The 20561-nt window shown below is 42.1% G+C and overlaps 1 protein-coding gene across 3 annotated transcripts in view; it reads left to right on the plus strand.

The window, feature by feature from the left end:
• Positions 1 to 20561, plus strand: part of LOC109984128 (rho GTPase-activating protein 6-like) — a 72885-nt gene that overhangs the window by 18995 nt on the left and 33329 nt on the right. The window contains exon 1 of one of the 3 annotated variants that reach the window (XM_020634153.3): positions 10415 to 10790. The exons of the other annotated variants lie outside the window; for them this stretch is intronic. Coding sequence (XP_020489809.2) covers positions 10749 to 10790 — 42 coding nt within the window. The 5' untranslated portion in view covers positions 10415 to 10748. Of the gene's footprint in view, positions 1 to 10414; positions 10791 to 20561 lie in introns of those variants that run through there. 3 annotated transcript variants of the gene reach the window in all.

Consider the following 20561-nt stretch of genomic DNA (forward strand, 5'->3'; position numbering starts at 1 on the left):
ACACTTAGCATACGCACAGGAGACTTCCAAATGTCTCCCTAATAGATTCCAAACATTCATTCTGGCAGATAAATAACCACACAGAGTGTTTGGACAAATGTACCAAGAAGAGATGCTATCCTTCAGCTGAAGGAGGCTAAGCCAATACAGCCAGGTCACATCACTCAGTGGACGTTTCATTCTATTATTCGAGCTGCTTCAAAGCCTTTACTCAGACGTCTCTGGAGATTCGCTCCACGGAGAGAGAGTCCTCAACGGCTGCTCCTTCGGTTTACGCAAGAGTCGGTTTCAATGTTTCACGTCAGGCAGGACCGTGTCGGTGACAAAGGAGTGAAGACAGAGGGACAATGAGTTTTTGTTGTTGTTTCTTTTTTAAAGTATGGACGAGTTGATGTGCTCTAGCAGGTGTGGAAATTAGTTTTCTTAATAGTTTTTAGCGATAGCTATTTAAAAAAAACGCAACACAAATTTCATCCAAGATTTGAGTTGACATGAGCATGCTGATCCTGACGCTACTACCCTGCTGCTATGACTCCGAGGGAAAAGGATTGGGAACCCCTGCATTAGTGCTTAATCATTTATGCTGACTAGGCAATTTAACAGTGATTATCGCTAAATTAAATTGTGATTAATCACATTTTTAATTTCAATTTTTTACTAAATTCATTGTTTTGGCAAATTAAGCTTTTATTTTTTTATTTTACTTACTGTTTGAATTCAACCCTGCTTTTATTTTGAAATAAAGTAAGAACCTTCTGGTAGATCCAAAGCTGAGCTGTCTGAAATGAGACATTGTACTGTCTTAATCTGAGGGAGTTAAGAACAGCTCTTAAACTGAGAGTACTTTAATTACTGTTTGAATTGTGCTTTTATTTTGAAATAAAGTAACATCCTTCTGGTACAACCAAAGCTGAGCCTGTCTGAAAGTTTTTTAAAGTGCAATGAGACATTCAAAGATGCGTCATTGTTGTTCTTTTCCAATCACTGCAACTATAGGGAGACACTGAGGAAGATTTAACTACGATGTGCCCAAAGGGGACAAAATAGCATAAACGCAACAACAACAAAAAGAATTCAGACCTTAAATAATCGTGATTCACTAGTTAATGCTGACAAGTAGATTTAGGCACATGCACAACAAGCCCTATCTCACTGAATGACACTCCTCCTTGTTATTGTGCTGTCCCGCACAAGTGGTGAGCAGAGACGCCATGGCAACTGTTGCGGCAGAAAACATTAAGGAAGCGTGGGAGGTGGAGGATGCTTTGAGTGTTGGTGTGTGTGTGTGTGTGTGTGTGTGGACACGTGTGCATTAAGGTGGAGGAGCTGGAGCTGAAGGGGAGAGCATCTGTATGTGAGACGCAGCCTTTATTAAACGGACAAGAGAAGCCATTCAGGCGCACTACGGGGACAAACAGGTTGTGTTTGCAAACACGCATTTGCATGAGAAAAGGGTGATAGCCACTCTTAGAGTATGATCAAAACAATCACAGAAAAAACAGTCTGTATGCATCTAATCTGTAATTTTTCTTTAAAAACAAAAATTGAATTGAAGTTTCAAGGACAAATAACTATTTTGTGAAAAACCGACTTAGTCTTAGGTGGAAATTGTTTCACGCTAACCGCAGGCTACATGCTCTGCTTGATGCCCCGCTTTCTCACTTTTTCTTTGTCAATCAAAACATGACGAGACTCCTGAACATGATGCTGCAAATAACTGCATCTTGTTTGCAAACAATGAACGCTGCAGACTTCTTAAAACATGCAAAGCATCTTGGAAAAAAGCTAGCAGCAACCAGCTCAAAGCCTTTGGGATGTCACTTGGCCTTCAAAAGCATAGGATAGAAAATCTGCATGAATCACTGGGGTTTATTTGTTGTGAAGAGGAAGAGAAACCTCTGGGGATGATTTAGCTCCTGGTTAAAACCTCACTAATGATACAGTGAAGGTTAATGTTTGAACTCAGAAGCGATTCAGGATGCTAATAGCGCTGTGTGTTGAGCACGATTTGCCACTGCTATCTGCTCTATCTCAAGGTCCTATTACTGTCACATAACATTGGGTCTGATTGTGGTGATGACCTCACTGCACCTCCTCTCTCTGCTGCGCCAAGGTGCCAAGCGTCTCATCCTTACCAATCTGAGTTCAGTCAACAATCACAGTTTTAACCTGTTTATTGTGAAGTTGAGTCTGTACCGAAGTAGCACTACTTTATAACAAAGCTTCATCTGTATCTTAACATAACAAAGCCAGCAAGAGCCGCTCGTTCAGATATTTTATAATAATAACAAAATGTCAAGAAACTGTACTTTTCAAAAAATCATCCAGAGTTAGAATTTTCAGGATAACTGGAGAGTTTTGGAGTGACAGACCTCATAAATACTGTGGCGCAGTGACCACCAACTCCCAGCACATGGTAAGAACAATCACAGGTGGCTGTAAGCGCCAATATATATGACTTAGATGTTTAGAAAGGGCCCAACTGTGCCTTAAATGAATACATAATGGCTCATTTGAATAAGCGCACAAGACACAAGACAATGAGCACACAAGACACCCATTTTTCAAGGGTTTAATACTTTTACCCTTTGCGTGTGCTTTCTGAATTTTACGAGTGACCGACCTCATAAATACTGTGGCGCAGTTACCACCAACTCTCAGCACATGGTTAAAAACTATCATTTTTACCACAGGTGGCTTTTAGCGCCAATGTATATAACTTAATTGTTTAAAAAGTGCCCAACTGTGCCTTAAATTAATGCATAACCGCTCATTTGAATAAGCGTAAAGATATATATGCTTTTTGCGCTGCAGCACATTTTGTGGAACATTTTAAACACTTTGCAAGTTTGCAAAATCTATTTTGCACAGGTTTAGGGGAGCGCAAAAGCTGTACAATCCCTTTGTGAATAAGGGACCCATTTTTAATAAGGTTAATACTTTTATCCTTTGGGTGTGCTTTCTGAATTTTATAGTACGTTTTTGGGATTTTTTGCACACGGCGCAAAAGCTACACTATCTTGTGTACGTCTTTAAAGCACTTAACCCAAAATTGTAAAAACTATCGGCAGCATTACTCAGGGATTCCCAGGGACAAACCCGCCAGCCGACCAGCCCTGCAAACAAGCTGACAGAGCAGGCAGGCAGGAAGATGGATATATGGGTGGAAGGGTGGAAGGTCACATCAGCAGACTAAAACATGAGCAGACAGACAGAGCAGAGCGAGCAGACACAGATAAACATTCACACAGATGAGCGGAAAGACTGACACAGACTGATTGCAACAACAAAAAACGGATTTCTTTTCTTTCTTTGGGATGACGTTGTTTGGAGTCGGGTGATGAAAACACTCAGGCTCCGTGGGGTATGCATGCTGACATGGATAACACCTGTGCAACACACACACACATAAAGACACATATGTCTTGTGTCTAGTCTTTTGTCTTGTAAGCATTCTGACATGTTCTGAGGCAACTTTCATGCATTTTTATATCTCAACATTTGCCTGTAATTTAATCTTGCAAAACTTGAAGTGAAGTCAACATGTCTGGCTTTCTTTAAAACAGAACCTAAAACAAATTTGCAGACTTTTTTTTGCTACATGTGTCTTTATCCACACTTCAAGATAGAAAAGTATGTACTATCCTTTAGTTTAATACTTTCACCAGACAAAAAGTATGTAAAGAAACATCAAGGGTGCACAGCCACCCCGATTACATGCATGGTTAACACAACGTCTATAGATACACAATTTCTATCACACACATTTTTTAACACTATCTTTAAACAGATGATCGGATGTTGACTCCGTCATTGAGGGCTTTCACACTTGCAGAAAAACTCCTGAAAATTCCTGATATTTTCGAGAGAGCTGATGTGAGAACACAGCGGGATATTATCCGGAGAAATGACATCGAGCCAATGGGAGAGTGTGGTGGCGTTTAAATCCTGATACTGGAGTCGGTGCATATAGCGTATGTACGCGATCCGCTACGATCTCCGTTTCCTGTTCTTCAGTTTGTTGTTCTCCGCTCGTTTTGTTGACTGTGTGATTCCTTTTAACTACACATCGCATTGCTATAAAGGCAAATATTCTCAATATGGCATCGTATAGCGGACTCTGTTGCTTAGTCCGCTACTTCTGCATAACGTCAACAGCCAAGTCAGGAGAATATCCAGAGCGGTCCTCCTGAAATGATCTAGATATTTTCCGGAGGGCATGTGTGAAAACGGCTAATTCCACTGACATGATGCTCTGAAGGAAAAACACACCCTGGCTGAATATAGTTTTCATGGGTTTCCCTCTCCCCCCCGCCAGCTGCACCTCTGGTGGTCCCGTTTGTGGCAATTTGTAAGTTAATAAAGCCAGACAGAGGAAGGGCGGAGCTAAAGAGGAGCTTAACCATGAAGAATCCTCTAAACTAGGCAAGGCATTTTTGCATCTGAAAACTCAACTAACCAGACTGCACTTCTTCTGGATATGGACCGGATGTGCAAACCTGCTCGGCAATACACCCTGAGTCGATTTCCTCACCATGATTGCACTTGGATGCTTCCTCACATCTCCTCAAACACGATCATAAACTGACATTAAGTACTTCGGTACATGCAGGTCATGTCTCTTTCCAAATCGCATGCAGAAACGAACCTCTCCACCTTGATGTTTTTCCACATTCTTAATTTTTTTTTTCTTCTCCTGCGAAACATATTTTTGTGTCTTTGCACACTGTGGTCGCCCTCAGGTCAGGGCGAAGCGTTTCCACCGCAGAAGCGTCTTGACCTGCCAGCAGCTTTAAGCATGCTCTAATGGAGGTGGTATGGAGATGAAAGCCATATAGAAACGCTGGGCTACAACCCAAAAATTCCTTCCTTTACACCCCCCCCCCCCTCTTCTTCTCTCTGTCTATTGGCCCTGAGGACAGTATGGAGATTTAGGACAAATGGGTTGGCCTGTTGATGGAAGCGCCCAGATTGAATCCAGACCCACGCTGTCGTCACATTCTATGTGTGTGTGTGTGTGTGTGTGTGTGTGTGTGTGTGAGAGAGAGAGTGTGTGTGTGTCCTGTGTTTAGAGCATGTTGAGTGATCAGTTTGTCTGAAAACATCTTTTTTCTCCTCGGGGGGGAAATTGCAGTCTTGTACCCTTACAAAGACATCGTTTTGTAATGATTTTTGTTTGTGTCTTCTGTATTTACCCCCCAAGTGAAGGAGTGAACACACATTGTCTCTCACACACACACACACACACACACACACACACACACATTCCCCAGTTGTGAGGTCATCCCCCGGAGCTGCTTTGTGCTGCTCCTGCTGTAAATTCGTTTATGTGTGCCCAGATTTTTTTATGTACCCCACACACCACCCTCTAACCTTTCATTTTCACTCTCTCTCTCTCTCTCTTTCTTACACCCCCCCCCCCCCCCCCGTTCCTCAGGCTGTCTTGCGAAACAGGGGGTCAAAGGTCGACGTGTGAAAGTACGAGGATAAAACACGTTGACAACAAGATAATATCCATGAAAACACAGGCTCAAGTTTTACTCTCGCTGTCAATTGTCACATATTTTATTTTGTTGTATTTATTGAGTTTTACCAGCTCTGCACGATGAGGTAACGGTTAAAAACTGGCGCACGACTGCATGTTACAATATTATTGAGATATTTTAATCAGTTTCACAATGCCTCGTTGAATTCCTCTGTTCTGAGCTGTTGACTCCCCACTGATATTTGGGGGATATGTCTGGTTCATGCAATATTTCATTTCATAAGAAGGACTAACAAAAAACACTCTGCAAACAAGGTTGCTTCATGTTAGAACCAAGCACCGAACCTGGGGGGGGACAGAGCCTTCTCCATAGCTGCCCCCCCCCTCCCTCTGGAGCTCACTCCCCACACACACATTCAACACTGCACCGACCCTCCTACTTTCAAATCACTCATCAAAACTCACCTCTTTAAACAAGCTTTTAATGTACGATTGTGATGTACTTCCTGTTTTCTGTTGTTTACCTTTATGTTGTTATCTTTATTGTTGTTATCTTTATGATTTGTTTGTAATACTGCGATGTCCGTTAGTCTGTCCTTCTGTGCTGTTCTTTATGTTTTAACCATTGTAAAGTGTCTTTGAGTTTTTAAAAGCGCTTATAAATAAAATGCATTATTATTATTATTATTATTATTATTATTATGTTTGGTGACTTCTACCCTGAAAATTATTCCTGCAAGTGTGATGAGAAGAAATTCTGATCATGCTAAATGCTAAATGCTAAATGTTCTTGGTCACATATTTGCACTACTTCGAGCGTAATGTTAATGTGAGCAGGCTAATATGCTAACACTGACAATTACAAAAATGCTAATACTTAGCAGGTAATGTCTGCAACTGTGCCTATCTTACTTTAAAATGTTTGGACCTTAATATGCTCTACGGTACGCCTGATGGGAATATAGTCATATTTTTGCAATGATTTGATATTTGTCCCTTTAGGTGCACCGTAGATAAGCCTCCTTAGTGTCTCCCTGTAGTCGCAGTGATGGAAAAGAACAACACTGCTGCTTCTTTGAATGTCTCATTTCAACAAACTCTGTTTTATTTAGATTTTTAATCCGTTTAATCCATTACTCAATTAATGCCTTAACCTTCCATCTACTAGGAGGTCCTTACTTTATTTCAAAATAAAAGCATGGGTGAATTCAAACAACAAGAAAAAGTACATGCAGCTGAAGTCACCACAACAATTCAAAATAAAATCCTCACAATCTGTATTTTAAAATGCCAAATAATGAAATTTCAACAATTAATCGAACAATTAAACGTGATTACAAAAAATATATTCGACACTTCTCATTTTGGTGTTTTTTTTCAAATTTGGCAATGTTGCAATTCCTTATCCACTTCCTCTGACATAATCCAGCTCGGTTTTATGGCTTTGTTTACTACAGAAAAGTCAGCAGTACCCTCAAAGAATGATATTTTTTCTGAACGTTAACTGGTCTCGTGATCTTTTCCAATTCAAGCCGACGTGCATCTTTGCCCAACCTCCTTTCTTTTTGTGAATAACAGGCCAATCATAAGTCAATCACAGCTCATAAATGTTCTGTTTCCTCTCAGACGCATCGCCTTTGACAGAATCCAGGCAGCAATCATTTTGAATGCAGCGTAGCAAATACACAAACACACCTTCAAGGAGACCAGATTGCTAAAAATATACTTCATGAAAGTGAGTGATGGTATCAGAAATTGTAGAAATCATGTCGTATGTTGCCAGTTTATATTCCACAACACCTATTTAGAAATAATGGGTGCCTTACATATTGGCAATAACAACTCCAACCTGCATTACTAGCTCTGAATTATTAAGAGAGAAATTCTTGACCCTATGCTCGCAGTTTTCTCCCAGCGTCCTTTGGGAGCGAGGCGAGGCATTCGCATGTGATGCAACACATGCAAACACTTTGATCGGGGGGGGGGGGTGGGGGGGGACTTGCTCCATCTATTTTGCGAGTGTTTATTAAACAGATCGAAGGCCCTGCAGGATTTTTCTCTGTCATTTACTGGATCGTCTTAAAGCACTTTAACAGAATACTTTCCACTCCGTGCTCGATGGGAGTGATTTCACAACTCAGGCATTCCGCCTTTTTGGACGGAGGGGCGGCTGCGCCTCCTGCACACAACGATGTAAACACTGCAGCCATGCCTTGACCATACAGCGCTGGGATTATAAGCTGGCCTCATATGTTCCCTGTAAAATAATACTGGACATTTGTAGGAGGTGATGTAAGCAGAGTGGGTCCAAAGGATATTTATGTTGATTTCAGCCTTAAACAAAAACAAACATTCAATCTAGTTTTTCTCGCATTTGTTGCCAATTCCGGTGAGCATGTAAAATCGCTCATCCATACATCATGTGTCTCCTCTCGCCTCTCTCCTCCAGCCTCACCTCCCTCTCCCACAGGCTCTGGTTTATGTGTGCGAGTGTATGTTTGAGCCATGGTCACCCTGGGACCATTGAAACACCATTTTAGGAGACAATGGGCTCCTCCTACACAGCCATAAAACACACGCCGTCTAACCTTACCACTGAACTTAAGTCAGTGTTAGAGCGCGGGGGGGGGGGTAACGTCTCCTCCCTTATACTGAATGTTCTCCCCAAAAATCTAGACATATTTCTTATTTCCATTATTTAAGAGACAGTTGATTTCTTCCCGTCTGCGTTAGAGCCTGACCGATTTATCGGCATGCCGATAATATCGGCCGACATTAGCACATCCAGTGAATATCTGTATCTGCAAATTTTAGCGAGGTATGCATCTATATTACTCGATTTATTCACCTGTCAATTTTGATTTGAGTATCATGGTATTGGCCGAGCAGTTCTCTTTCACCAGCAGAGGGCGCCATATGGATTACAACAAGCATTATCACTCTCCAGAGTGTTAAACAGTGATACTCATGCACAGATACTTTCCAGTTGAGTGGCCATCTAGTCTTCTCTACAGATCAAAGATAGATATCGGTATCAGATTTTTTCTCTCCCTAATACTGATATCGGCATCAGACCAAAAAGTCTCATATCGGTCGGGCCCTACTTATGACAACCTTATTGTTAATTTTTATGCTGATCATGTTTGACTTCTTTACATCCTTCTTGTCTCCTAAGCAGCCAGCTTATCAAAGAACCATCTCCCCTTTTGTCTGTAACTCAACAACACTGCAGGGTTTTGATTCCGCCTGTGTGACATCCACGCCAAACACTGGAGAGTCAGTCTGCAGCGGTTTATCTGTTGTCTCCAGATTTTCAGAGTAAAGCAAGTGTTCCTCTTTATTCCTCAGCATTCCTTACATGTCTCCTCACTATCTGATAAGGAATTCAGTGTCTTGTGTGTGTTCGACTTTGCAATAAACCAAAAGACAAAATACTCTTTCATGAAGTGTGCTTGCACGTACTGCACCTGGCCAGCTCATACTCTCCAGCCACTGTGTTCTTGATAAAGTCGGGTTGTTTTGCATACTTGTGTTTTTTTATGAGCCTGGATTGAAGCAGGCATCTTTTGACACAGATTGCCCAATTCTGTTTCCACATCAAGTATTACACAAACCCAGACCACCTCCTTCCTTCTTTATTAAGGATCCTCACTGGTGGGCCGAGCTCGTGAAAGGACGATTACAACAGATTTTTTTTTTTTACGACGCGAGCATGCGATCAAAGTTGTGGTTGTGCAGATTGTCCAGATGATTCTCTCGGCTGTGATTTATTTGCTTTAGTAATTAGGCCCACAGCGAACCTTTTGTCACAGTTGTATCTCCGAAATATCACAACTTCTCAGATGCCAAGATGAACAGGCTTGTTATTAGCTCGACCGCGATGCGTTTGTGGATATTTTTAGCGGGGATTGCAGCATGTAGTCTGCTCACAGGAGGTCAAATAAAAAAAAAAAAAAAGAGACTTGATCTCTCTTTAAAGAAGATTTGAGGTCGCTGATAGGCAGATTTCAGGCGTGGTGAGATAATCTTGCAGGCTGCTACTCCTGCTTCATATTGAAGAGAGAGTTCTGAGATTGTTATAAATTGTCTCGACTAATTTAGAGCAAAAAGAAAAAGAAAAGAAAAAAAAGAAGTAGGCATATTTCCTAAAGTTTTGAATTATTGCTTTGAGTTTGAATGCATGACTTAAAGAGATATCAAGCGCTGGGTTGTCATGATTTTAAATGTACATATTGAATCATTCATTTGAATTTAAGACTAGCACAACAACCTCTATCCAAAACCTCCCTATTTGGAGTGTCCCCCTTGAATCTTATCAGCTGTGGCGCTCCGTTTGTGGGTCACAGACATGAAAACATTTGAGCAGCCTGACTGAAGATAATAAGAAGCTTCTTCCTCCTCCTTCGGTGCCCCGCCCCTCCCCCCCCTTTGTCTTGGCTCAGCCTTTGGGTGTCAAATACCTTGTGCTTATCTATGTCGCGTAAATGCAATAAATGCGTATAACATGCTTGTTGGTTCTGAGGTGAACCAACAGGTTTTTTCAGTGTGTTAACGATTATATAACCTGCCATGCCTGTTTATGTTTGAACACAGAAGCAGTTGGATCATTATGAGGCAAAGTTAATTCATGTAATGTTTTATTCATCATGAAGGATTTCTGCAAAAGCACTTTAGGGGTAAAATATTACTGGGACTTTTATTGTGAAAGGTTACTGCCATTAATGGCAATTTAACCTACTAGAAATTGACCTTTTTTTATAAAGAATATAACAGTTCACTTACTGAAAGGCGTCCAGCATATTTGTTTTGGTAATACCAGTAGTTTCCATCCTACTTCCGTTAGCTTTTGTGCAAATACAACCCAAACGAAGCTCATTTTATTCTGAAAGTCTCCACCGGAAGTCCCGCTTGCACACAGCACAGTGAACTTGCCGGTCCCCTTTTCCTCTTTGCCTCGGCTCGCTTGGTTCAGCATCTGTCTTCCCCCCCGAGCAGTCCACGGAGCGCGCGGTATGGATCCGTTACGCATTACGCACTGTGGTGTGACACGCGCTTCTGACTCGCGTGAAGACATCAACTCTTAAAAAAAAAAAAGAAAAAAAAAAAGCACGCGCTGCACTGGTTTACACTAAGAAAGGAAACTGTCTTTAATGCAGAAGAAGAAGAAGGGGAAGAGAGAAGAGATTCGTTGTGACTTTTTTTTTTGTTCCAAGCTTTCTTTGAGTGTCTTTTTTTTTTATGTGGATACTTACATCTTTGGGCAATGGGAGACTCCGTGTTCCTCGACAGGCACAATTCCTATCTTGTGAGTACTTTATTTATTTGGCTGTTAATTAATTAGAAAGGACTCGCGCGCGTTTGAGGGAGAGAACACGCGCATGCACGCTGGTGTAAATGTGAGTGCGCAAGCTTGTTTGAAAAAAACAAAAAAAACAAACAGAGGCTGACAGATGTTAATTTCCTGCATTAGGAGGACTTTAACATTTTAAGCCCCTCTGTCTCGCTGTACAACTCACACGCCTATCAAGGGATATTTGACGTAATAATCACGTTATCTTGCAGAATAATCTTGACTACATTTAAATACAGAACTTATTTGTCACCTATTGTCAGTGTTATCCTTTCAGTTATCAGTGACACTGCAACGTGGACGTGGAGAGAAAAAAAGAACTTCCTGTGATGGAACGTTTTAAAGTGACATGTTTTGCATAGAGCATGCACACTCACATATTGCACACAAGACCACACATGTTTCCTGGTTTGAAGAGGAGACTTTTTTTTTTTTTTGCAGCCTCAGAAACCTGCAGCATACTTCATGGCTGGAGTTGTTGTTGGTGTTTGACACTCTACACCTTGAAGCTCGGCGCTGAGATGAGGGCAAAACACACAAGTATGGGTCAAGGCTGTTTGGACAGATATGATGGCACTGATGAGAACTGCATTTGTTTTTTTTTTTAAAAGAAACACTCAGCATTTCCGAGCTCGTGTGTTTTCATGCCGTTTGGCATATTTCTGACCTGAGATTAGCTTTTTCAAGGAGTAGGGCAGCAACAGGTTTTCTCGTGGAACAGGTTCATTCAAATGTGGGAACTGTGTTTGGTTTGTGCAGTGGAGGCAAATTTAAACAAGCACACATGCTAGTGTTTTATCATCTGCCCTCTTGTGTTTCCATCCCCCCCCTCCTCCCCTCCAGTGGTGAGGAATCCTCCGCCGACTGCTCCAGCGGTCTGTCTCCTCTTTATGAGCAATGCTCCTGTGGCTGGAAGCCCTTGTAAAAGCTACAAGCATTGATTGGAAAACAATACAATTTTCTTTGGCTCGCCTTCGAGCACGTTGCGGTTTTTGGATTTGGTGTGAAAAGCGGGTCGCCACAGCGATGGTGTCTAAAGTGCCTCCAAACAACAGGCTGATGAGGCTTCAGTGCACTGACCAGACTCATCCTGGTTCACTTCTCCACTACAGTGCATGTCATCTTCCTGGGGGAATTCAAATTGATGTATCTGGGCTTGTTTGTTTATCCAAATCTGTCCTCCATTCATGAAGCCTGTAAAGCCATTACAGAAAATCACATTCACAGAATTCAGAACGGGGCTGATTGAAGAGCCGTTAAGGCAGAGCAAGAACAACAACATGTAGAACAATTAAGACTCTCAAGAATACTTCAAGGTTGTAACATTTGCTAGGTTGTGGTTTCTACTGGTTGCCACCCAGTGGAGGTCTTGCATGGGAGTCCAATTTTAAGGATATGTGAGGCGGACTATAAAAACAGGAGAGGGTTTATGTAGCCTACTTGGCATGGGAATGACCCAAGATCCCCTAAGACTGCTCATGGAATCGACTAGGTGAAAGGGCATGTTGAAAACTTTGGATGTACTGAGCTGTAATGAGCTTTAGATTCAAAGACAGGGCAGGACATTAAATATTATCCACAAGATCATGCAGAGCTGAACAACTACTGAACTTCTTGAAATCAATCTGTGGGGAAACTTGGGCTTCCCGTTGTGGTACGTCAAACAATTTCATGAATATCAGGGGTCAGCATCACCCAGACGTGTACATTTCCAGAGCTAGGAATAAGAAGGCAGGTGTCCAACAGCGTATCTCTGTTTTAAAAAAATCCTTTGGATGTGAAATCAGAGGTTTTAAGACATTACCAAAGCTGATACACTTGTAAGGCTATGTGCGGATATGCAGTTGAAGAGGACCCCAGCTTCAAGATCTTTCCTTTTGAACCAAAATGGTACCAAATCATGACCCCCAAAAAACCGAGGCAGGAACCGAACCGTGACCTCTGTGAACTGTTACACCCCCTACAAATCAGTATAATGACAATAAAGCTTCAGCATGGCGAGAGGAAATCAAACAAGCTCAAAGTGCTTGTTCAAATGAAATAGTTCGGCCGGAATCCAGAACCTCAAAGGGCAATCTATTGTTGTAGCTTTAAAGGGGATTATCTGCAACAAGATCCATTTTGATAGCTTGAGCCAATCTGTCAATTAGTTGTAAGTAGAAAGTGGCATTTGAACATTGAAATCTTCCCAAATGAACATGAAAAAGGAAACTCCAGCAGTCGCTCGGTTTCTTTTGTTTTGCTCTTCATTTCACAAGCAAGCTGTAAATGTAAGCCTGAGTGTGCACTGTCTTTGCCAGGCTGTAAAAGAAAATATAGTTTGCATTGGAAAATGTGTCTAAACAGACTCGGTCTACATCTTGAAAGCTTTATAAGGAAAGAAATTCAATCGGACAGCATCTAGCCATTTTAATCTTTCCCTAGAAACCTTAAACCACTGCTTTATTACAAAAAAGCAGCAGGTAAGAGGGTAAGAGCTACGTCCTGAAAATTCATCACGATCAAATACCATCGGACTTGAAGTCAGGCGGCCGTTTGCTGTCGTATAAATTCATGACACTCAGTTGAACTTGTGACAAGAATGTGGTTAAAATATGACCAAAAGAAAGGTTTCCAAGGAAAAATGTCTGTGTGTTAATGGAGGATTAAGATGATCAAAAAATGAAGGATTTGCCATTCCCACCATGGCAGATAAATCTTTCCAATCGTTGGTTTTCTGACTGGAGACAAACATGGATGGAGAAGAAGTAAAGAGATAAAAGTGATGTGTTGCAGCACCTTGTGTTTGCCTGTGCGTAAATGCCTAATCCCCCCATCCAGTCACTTGTGCATTTGCTCTACTGGAAGTGACCGTGATACTTCTGTTTATGGCGTCAAAGGCAGTGTATTCACGGAATACCATCTGGGAGAACATAACAGTCTGGGCTCATCACGCACCTCTTATATTTGGAAGGAATCTGTTTTCCAAAGCAGATCATTGTGGTTTACGGGGATTTCAAGATTGATACTTAAGGAATCTTTTTGGTCATTCCCAGTCAGATTCAACAAATCCAAAGGTCGAAAAACTGCCAAGAGGAACAAACCACTTGCAGAAGAATGGTAACTCTAAAATGAAGGCATTAGATCTTCAAAAGGTGAGGCAAGATGTGGCTTCTGATTCATATTTGTTGGATTCCTGACGGTGAGAGCTGAGTTCTTCTAGATTTGTCATTCTGATCAACTTATCCATAGAGTATTAGCATGTTATCGTTACTACCTAGTGAGATATGATGGATGAAACTGGTCAAATTAAAGATTTGACTTTGATCTATGTGGTGACCCAAATAATTAAGATAAGAGCCGACCAATTTATTGGCCAGCCGATAATATCAGCCGATATTAGCATATCCAGTGACTATTGGTAATGGCTGATATTACTAGATTTATTCAGCAGTCAATTTTGATTAGAGTATCATGGTATTAACCTCGCAGTTCTCTTTTACCAGCAGAGGGTGCTATATAGATTACAACAAGCATTTTCAATCTCCAGAGTGTCAAGCTGTGATGCACGTACATGCTCAGTTGTCTTCATTATTTATCTTTTCCACAAAAGTTTGGTAACTGCACTTTCTAAATCTATTTATCTCTACAGATCGCAGATAAAACCAAGAAAGTTATCGGCCAATTATCGGGATCAGATTTTTTTAGATCCCGAACATCAATCGGTGCCAAAAAAACCCACATCGGTCGGGCCCTCATCAAGATATAACTTTCAATCCAACAACCATAAATCCATTAATGTATCTTAAAATAAAAACTATCTCCCACTACAGAAGTGCCAAAGTGTTGATGATGTTAACACCAATGCTGTTGCACATATGTAAACTTTCTACTGACCAGGCTCCAATCAATGGTTTAGCTTAGCATATCAAGATTGTCCAAGATGATTATTTGACCTTTTTTTCCAGTTCCCATACAATGTAACATTTTATTTGATCAGCATAAATTGCTTGGTTAATTCTGGAGGGCCTTTGACTGTTACGAAATAATACTTGATTCCTGCACCATCAAAAAAATCTAGTCCGACAACCATTGATCCAATTGTTAGATGGTTGTCAGTGTTCATGTCTGAAGTCGTAGGTCATGTGCCTGGTGAAGTCATGTGCTGTCACAGAATGACAACAGACAAATTAATGAACAAGGAAGTTTAAGAACAGGAGCGTGATGCGGGTGAACTCATCCTGGAGAGGAGCCAGCCGGCACCAAGGTTTTCAGCGAATAGTCAAATAGTGATTCTCTTGAAGTCTTTCGTTTGCAAGTGTTGGCAAACTCTACAACTTGTAGGCTTCAAAGTCGGCAATCATTGGTGCATCATGGAACTGATATAGAGTAGACTGAAAGATGCACCATTGCTCTGGTCATTGAGAAGTTAAAAGGACAGACAGGGAGCACCACAAAGGACATACTGATGCATTGATTGATGACCCTCTCTCACTATTGCTTGCTTCATCCTGGCCTCTGTTGTCTCTTTGTCTCTCGTCACTAACTAAACAGAAAACGCTTCCTCGAGCCGCCCTGACCCTCGTCAGCTTGTTTAGACAAGCGCCAGATTTCCAACCATTTGTCTCCAGTTTTTCTTGTCGTTGCCCTTCACCTTGACATTTGGCTCCAACCAAGTCTCCCTCCCTTTACTCCATAGAGCTGAGAGCAAACATTGTATAACACACTGTCCTCTCCTTACCTGCTCATGTGTGACCTGGTTCCATTGTGAGAGGTATGTTTGTTTTACTTTCCAGCCGCTCCAAAGACAAACAGCTCAGGCAGGAAAATCCACAAAGCATTCAGTCATATTGCAAATTAAAATAATCTTTGACCAAATCAATACATTTACAGCTGCTTGAGCATCAAGGATGGACAAGCAAGCAAACTAACAGCTCTACTCATGCACATGTGCCCGTGTGTATGCAGTGTTGGAAGGCAACAACCGTGCATGTGGTTTCTTCGTCAGCAGCACAGCGAGTTTATTTACATTGATCGCAAGTTTTCCTAAGCACACTCTGACCCAGAGGGAGAACTTAGCAGGAGTGGACATTCTGTCCACAGGAGTGCTGACACAAGGAATGCACACAGATACTGAATGAATTTCTACATTTACGGCTTCACAACATGAACCCTATTAAGTCCAAATTTGGAAATTAATGCTCAAAGATTTGAACGTTACAACTGGTGGTTGGTCGTTTTTGTCAAAGATATTTACATGTGTATAATTGTAAGGACAAAATCTTTGAGAATTCCCCTTCAAGTTAAGATTTGACCAAGGAATATCACAGTCCTGAAATATAGATATTTCACAGCAAGGCCGAAGTCAAAGCTGTCTATCTTCTAGTCAAATCTCTCTGGTCATGAGATTTGGGTAGAGACTCAAAGAAAGCGATCGCTGTCAGAATTGTCCTTCCTCTGAAGGATGGTTGAGCTCAGGCTTAAAGAGGAGGGGGGCCTAGGGTAGGGCCTCTACTTCTTTGGACCAAAATAAAGCATTTGAGCATCTGATTTGGATGCCTCCTGGGTTCCTCTCTTAGGAGGTCTTTCTCAGTGTACATCCCAAGGTAGGCCAAGAGCTCGCTGGAGGAATGATATATCACATCTAGCCTGAACGCCTTTGACACCCCAAAGATAAGTTGGAAAACAACTCATCCTTGGGATGAGGAGGCCTCAGGGTGAATTTCCTGAGCTGGCTACAACAACAACCCAGCCTCATGTAATCAAAAGAAATTGGATAGATGGATGGCAATGTTTTGGGGAAGGTTAAGCGCATCTGTAATATCCAATAAAAGCCTAGACCAACCAGAGAAACCGCACTACGTTAGCATCCCTGAAAAATCAGTATAACTGCCATCCTAGTGCTTCAGAATCTGGTGATGCAATTCACCAGATCGGCCATCTTACTGATACACAAGTCTGAAATGTTATTGGATATGCCACAGAAATATGGCAGGACTTTTAAGTTTATGTAAAGGAAAAGATCTAAATCCTTTCTGTACCTTTCTGACGGTTACACAAAAGATCCATGGACTTGTGTACCATCGGATTATTCCACATACAGGTCCTTTATGTTCACTGTTAGCTTTCATATTGAAGCAACAACTACTCAAAGGTCAGCTGTCTGTCTTTACTCAAGGCTTGTTGACCGCTTATCATGTGATGTAACAAACATTCCTTTACATTCATTTACCCTCGTTCTTGAATGGATTCTTGCTCTGGTGTCGCATGTGTAGAGCAGATCCACCATGGCAGGAAGTAAAAATACAGAAACAGCCTCTTCAAGTTCCAGAGCTGTCACTTCGGCCTCGTCATGATCACACCATCCATCTCTTGTTTTTCTTTTTTAGAGCCCGTCGGGGAAAGGCACTTGTTTTATTATCAACAGCAAAAGAGAAGTCCGCCCTCCCAAAGAACTTATCTTTTTATGGCGATGGTGGAAGGCTGAGTGGGAAAACAGAGTGCAGGAATCGCAGAAGAGAAGCTTCTGGCAAGATCTGATCATGCAAGGAGAATTGTACTGGAGTCTTTCTCTCGGCCTGGATGAAAAAAAAGAAAATGCACTAGAGATGTTTTGAGGAGTTTGATTTACGGCTGAAACTCTTGCCCTGGTTTTCTGCATGACTTCATCCAGAGGTGGTTCTTTCTTCTGGGAAAAATTGAAGGAGTTGGTTAAAGTGAGTTCAAGAAAAGGTCAGACATGTTTCCTGGCGGTTAGTGCAAAAAGCCATGAGGGCATGATGTCGATCACAATGTTGCTGTGTGAAGTACACAAGTATTGCATCATAGTTTTGGAATTGGAAAAGGCTAATAATGGTGTGTTCTTTTGGATTTGCACGCTCCTCAAAACGTTGTATTGTACTGGAATCAAGACAGAACTAATCAAGCCTGCCATCCCGGGGCATGAAGACTTCTATAATGCTCATCTTCACACATGCCGATGTTTGCAATCAACAGCCACACATGGGTGCACACGTACACATGAGTCATGCACGGAAAGCAGAACTCCGTGCATGAAAGAATAGGAACAGATTGTGCTCTTCGGCGGGAGAAATCCCAGCTCATATTTCCAACACCACTCGCAGCTGTTGCTCTTTTTCGGTCAACCCTTGCAACAATGCTATGCCAGAAACGAGCCAGAGCTGTGAATTCTCAATAGAGAACATGTCATGTCATGGCCTTGAAGAACAGGGGTTTGTTTTTTGCATCTCAAAGCAGTTCGAGGAAGCCGCCGCCGACTTCCTGTGAAAAATAGCCGTCCATTTACAAGGGAATAGACAATTTCCAGGAAAGTTTTTACAGGTCAATAATGACGGCATTAAGGATCATGCCATCTGTTTTACGGCTTCAAGGTGTCTCTGGAGGTCAAAGAGCATGGGGTATGAGGCCTTTAACACGGTGCATGTGTTTTGAGTGCACATACCAGGTTGCATCTTCATCTAAGACCTCTTTGTGTCAAAACCCAAATAACTCATGAGATAGGGTTGGAGTAGATTGGTGGACGGTGATGCAGTCGTCAGTGATGTGGGAGATTTGATGCAAGACCACATTCACTGTTAAGTAATTTCTAGGGGCGTCAATGGCCTTGCAGTTAGCTTAACAGTCCGACCGGTTGCTCCTTTCCTGCATGGCATTCCCTACGCTTTCTCCCCATGATTTCCTACTCACATTTAAAGGCACACAAGCTCCAAAAGCAAATCTGTCTTTAAAGAGGACATATTATCCCCCTTCTCCACCTTTTCAAACAGTCCCCCTGTGGTCTAAATGAAACATCTGTGCTGTGCTTTGGTCAAAATATAACATGAATCAAGCACCAGAGGAGGTTTGTGACCCTGTATAAACCAGCTCTCTCAGAACGCTCCGTTTTGGTGTGTGTGTCTCTTTAAATGCAATGAGCCCCCCTCCCTGAGTTTTCCCGGTAGACATCACTCCTCTGTAGCAAGAATAAAAATGGCCGACCTGCGCAAAAGTTTTGCTCTAGGCTGGGGGTAGAGTCCATGGGTGGAGATACCAGGGGAGGGGAGGGGATTATTATTATTATTTTTTTACCAGAATCCCACTGTGACATCACAAGGAGAGCACATTTGAAACAGAGCATTTTTCTCTGCGCTGTAAGACTTATGCAGACCACAAACAAAGGACTGGATGGGCTTATTTCACATTTTGTCGGTGGGTAGACACTCAGGTTACCCAAGTAAATTTTCAAAAACAATGTCAAAGTGGATTTTTCAAAATATGTCCCCTTTCAAATGACTTTCTGAAGACATGGGTGAGCGTCTGCTGCAGCCCTTGGTGATTCTAACATCATAAATCACAGAGTTATAATCATACTGCTGAGCTCGCGGGTGTGTACGTGACCTGCCCGAGGGCTCCATCCATCTGTTTGCAAAGCTTTCAGGGCGGAGATATACAGACAGACTTATGGAGACTGATAGAATCAAGAACAGACAGATGGAGACGCATGATCTGCGGGAAGTCAAATTTCCAGTCTGGTGACATATCAGTCACTCAATGAAGGAGATATGGGGAGGCGGAGGAACTCACATTTGGGGCGCGTGTGCCTCCATGTGCTTGGTATGCACAAAAAACTCATTTCATGTGTGTGCCCATGCATTTAACTTGTAACTTGTGAGTATCGATGTGTGCAGCGGTGTGACCCGGGAGTTCAAGAGGCCTTTGACTAAGACTGGATTAGCTGCTCTCAAGGCTGCCACTGGAATGTGAGGATCAACAAGTCTGCCGCTGGAGCACACACACACTCACACACACGCCCATTTACATCGAGGCACACTCACTGTTTACCTTCCAGTCTATTAATGTCCCCGCTCTCCTCCATCTCTCTGTGTCCTGTCTGTTTTCTCGCTGGGAGTAGAGTGGAAATTGGATTTCATGAAACCAGCGGTGGTGGCAGCGAGGGGGAAATAAGTCGCTATTTTTATCGTTTGCATCAGCGCATGGCCTGGGTGTGGATATAAATAAAGGGTCGATTGACATTTATTGCTGTCTTGAGGTCTGTTTGTACGGCCGCTGCATCAAAACCGCAGCCACTTTTGAAAGGCGCTTCAATCGATGCAAAAATCCTCAGGTGATCACCATGTGTGCTTAGAATGTTTAGAATGGAGGGATGACGGTATGTAAATAGGAGAAAGTCTGTGTGTGTGTGTGTGCTCACACGTAAAGATGTGTGACGACCTGCACATGCTGATTGATGCATGAGAGGATGATGAACTCCATCCATCATGCACGGTTTGTGTTTGCAGAGTGTCATTGTGCGACGACGACGGCGTGTATTTATGCACGTTTTGTTGTCTGCAGAAAAAGGATGAAGTAACAAGGTAGCCACATTAGTGAGAAGGCAATGCGCTGCTGCAGAAACGAAAGAGAGCCTGTCTCTATAAATAGCAGCGCACGTCAGACCGAGATAATTCATATTCTCTGTCGACTCATGTTTGGCATCTAACATGTAGGATTCTCCAGAGACCTTTTTTTCCTCACTGTGAATTTATATTACTTTTAAATCATGGTTACGAGCTAACTTTTATCTCTTTTGACTGTTTGTTTTTCCAACAAAATTGAGGGGGAAACCCATCACGATCAGGCGGGTAATAGAACTGATTCCACCCGGCCTGAAAAGCCTCTGCATCTTTTCTAATGCGCTCCACATGACCAGAAATGTGGTCAAACTATGATTAATATTTGAAAAGATTT

The sequence above is a fragment of the Labrus bergylta genome, chromosome 24, assembly GCF_963930695.1.
Source record: "Labrus bergylta chromosome 24, fLabBer1.1, whole genome shotgun sequence".
Lineage (NCBI taxonomy): Eukaryota > Metazoa > Chordata > Actinopteri > Labriformes > Labridae > Labrus > Labrus bergylta.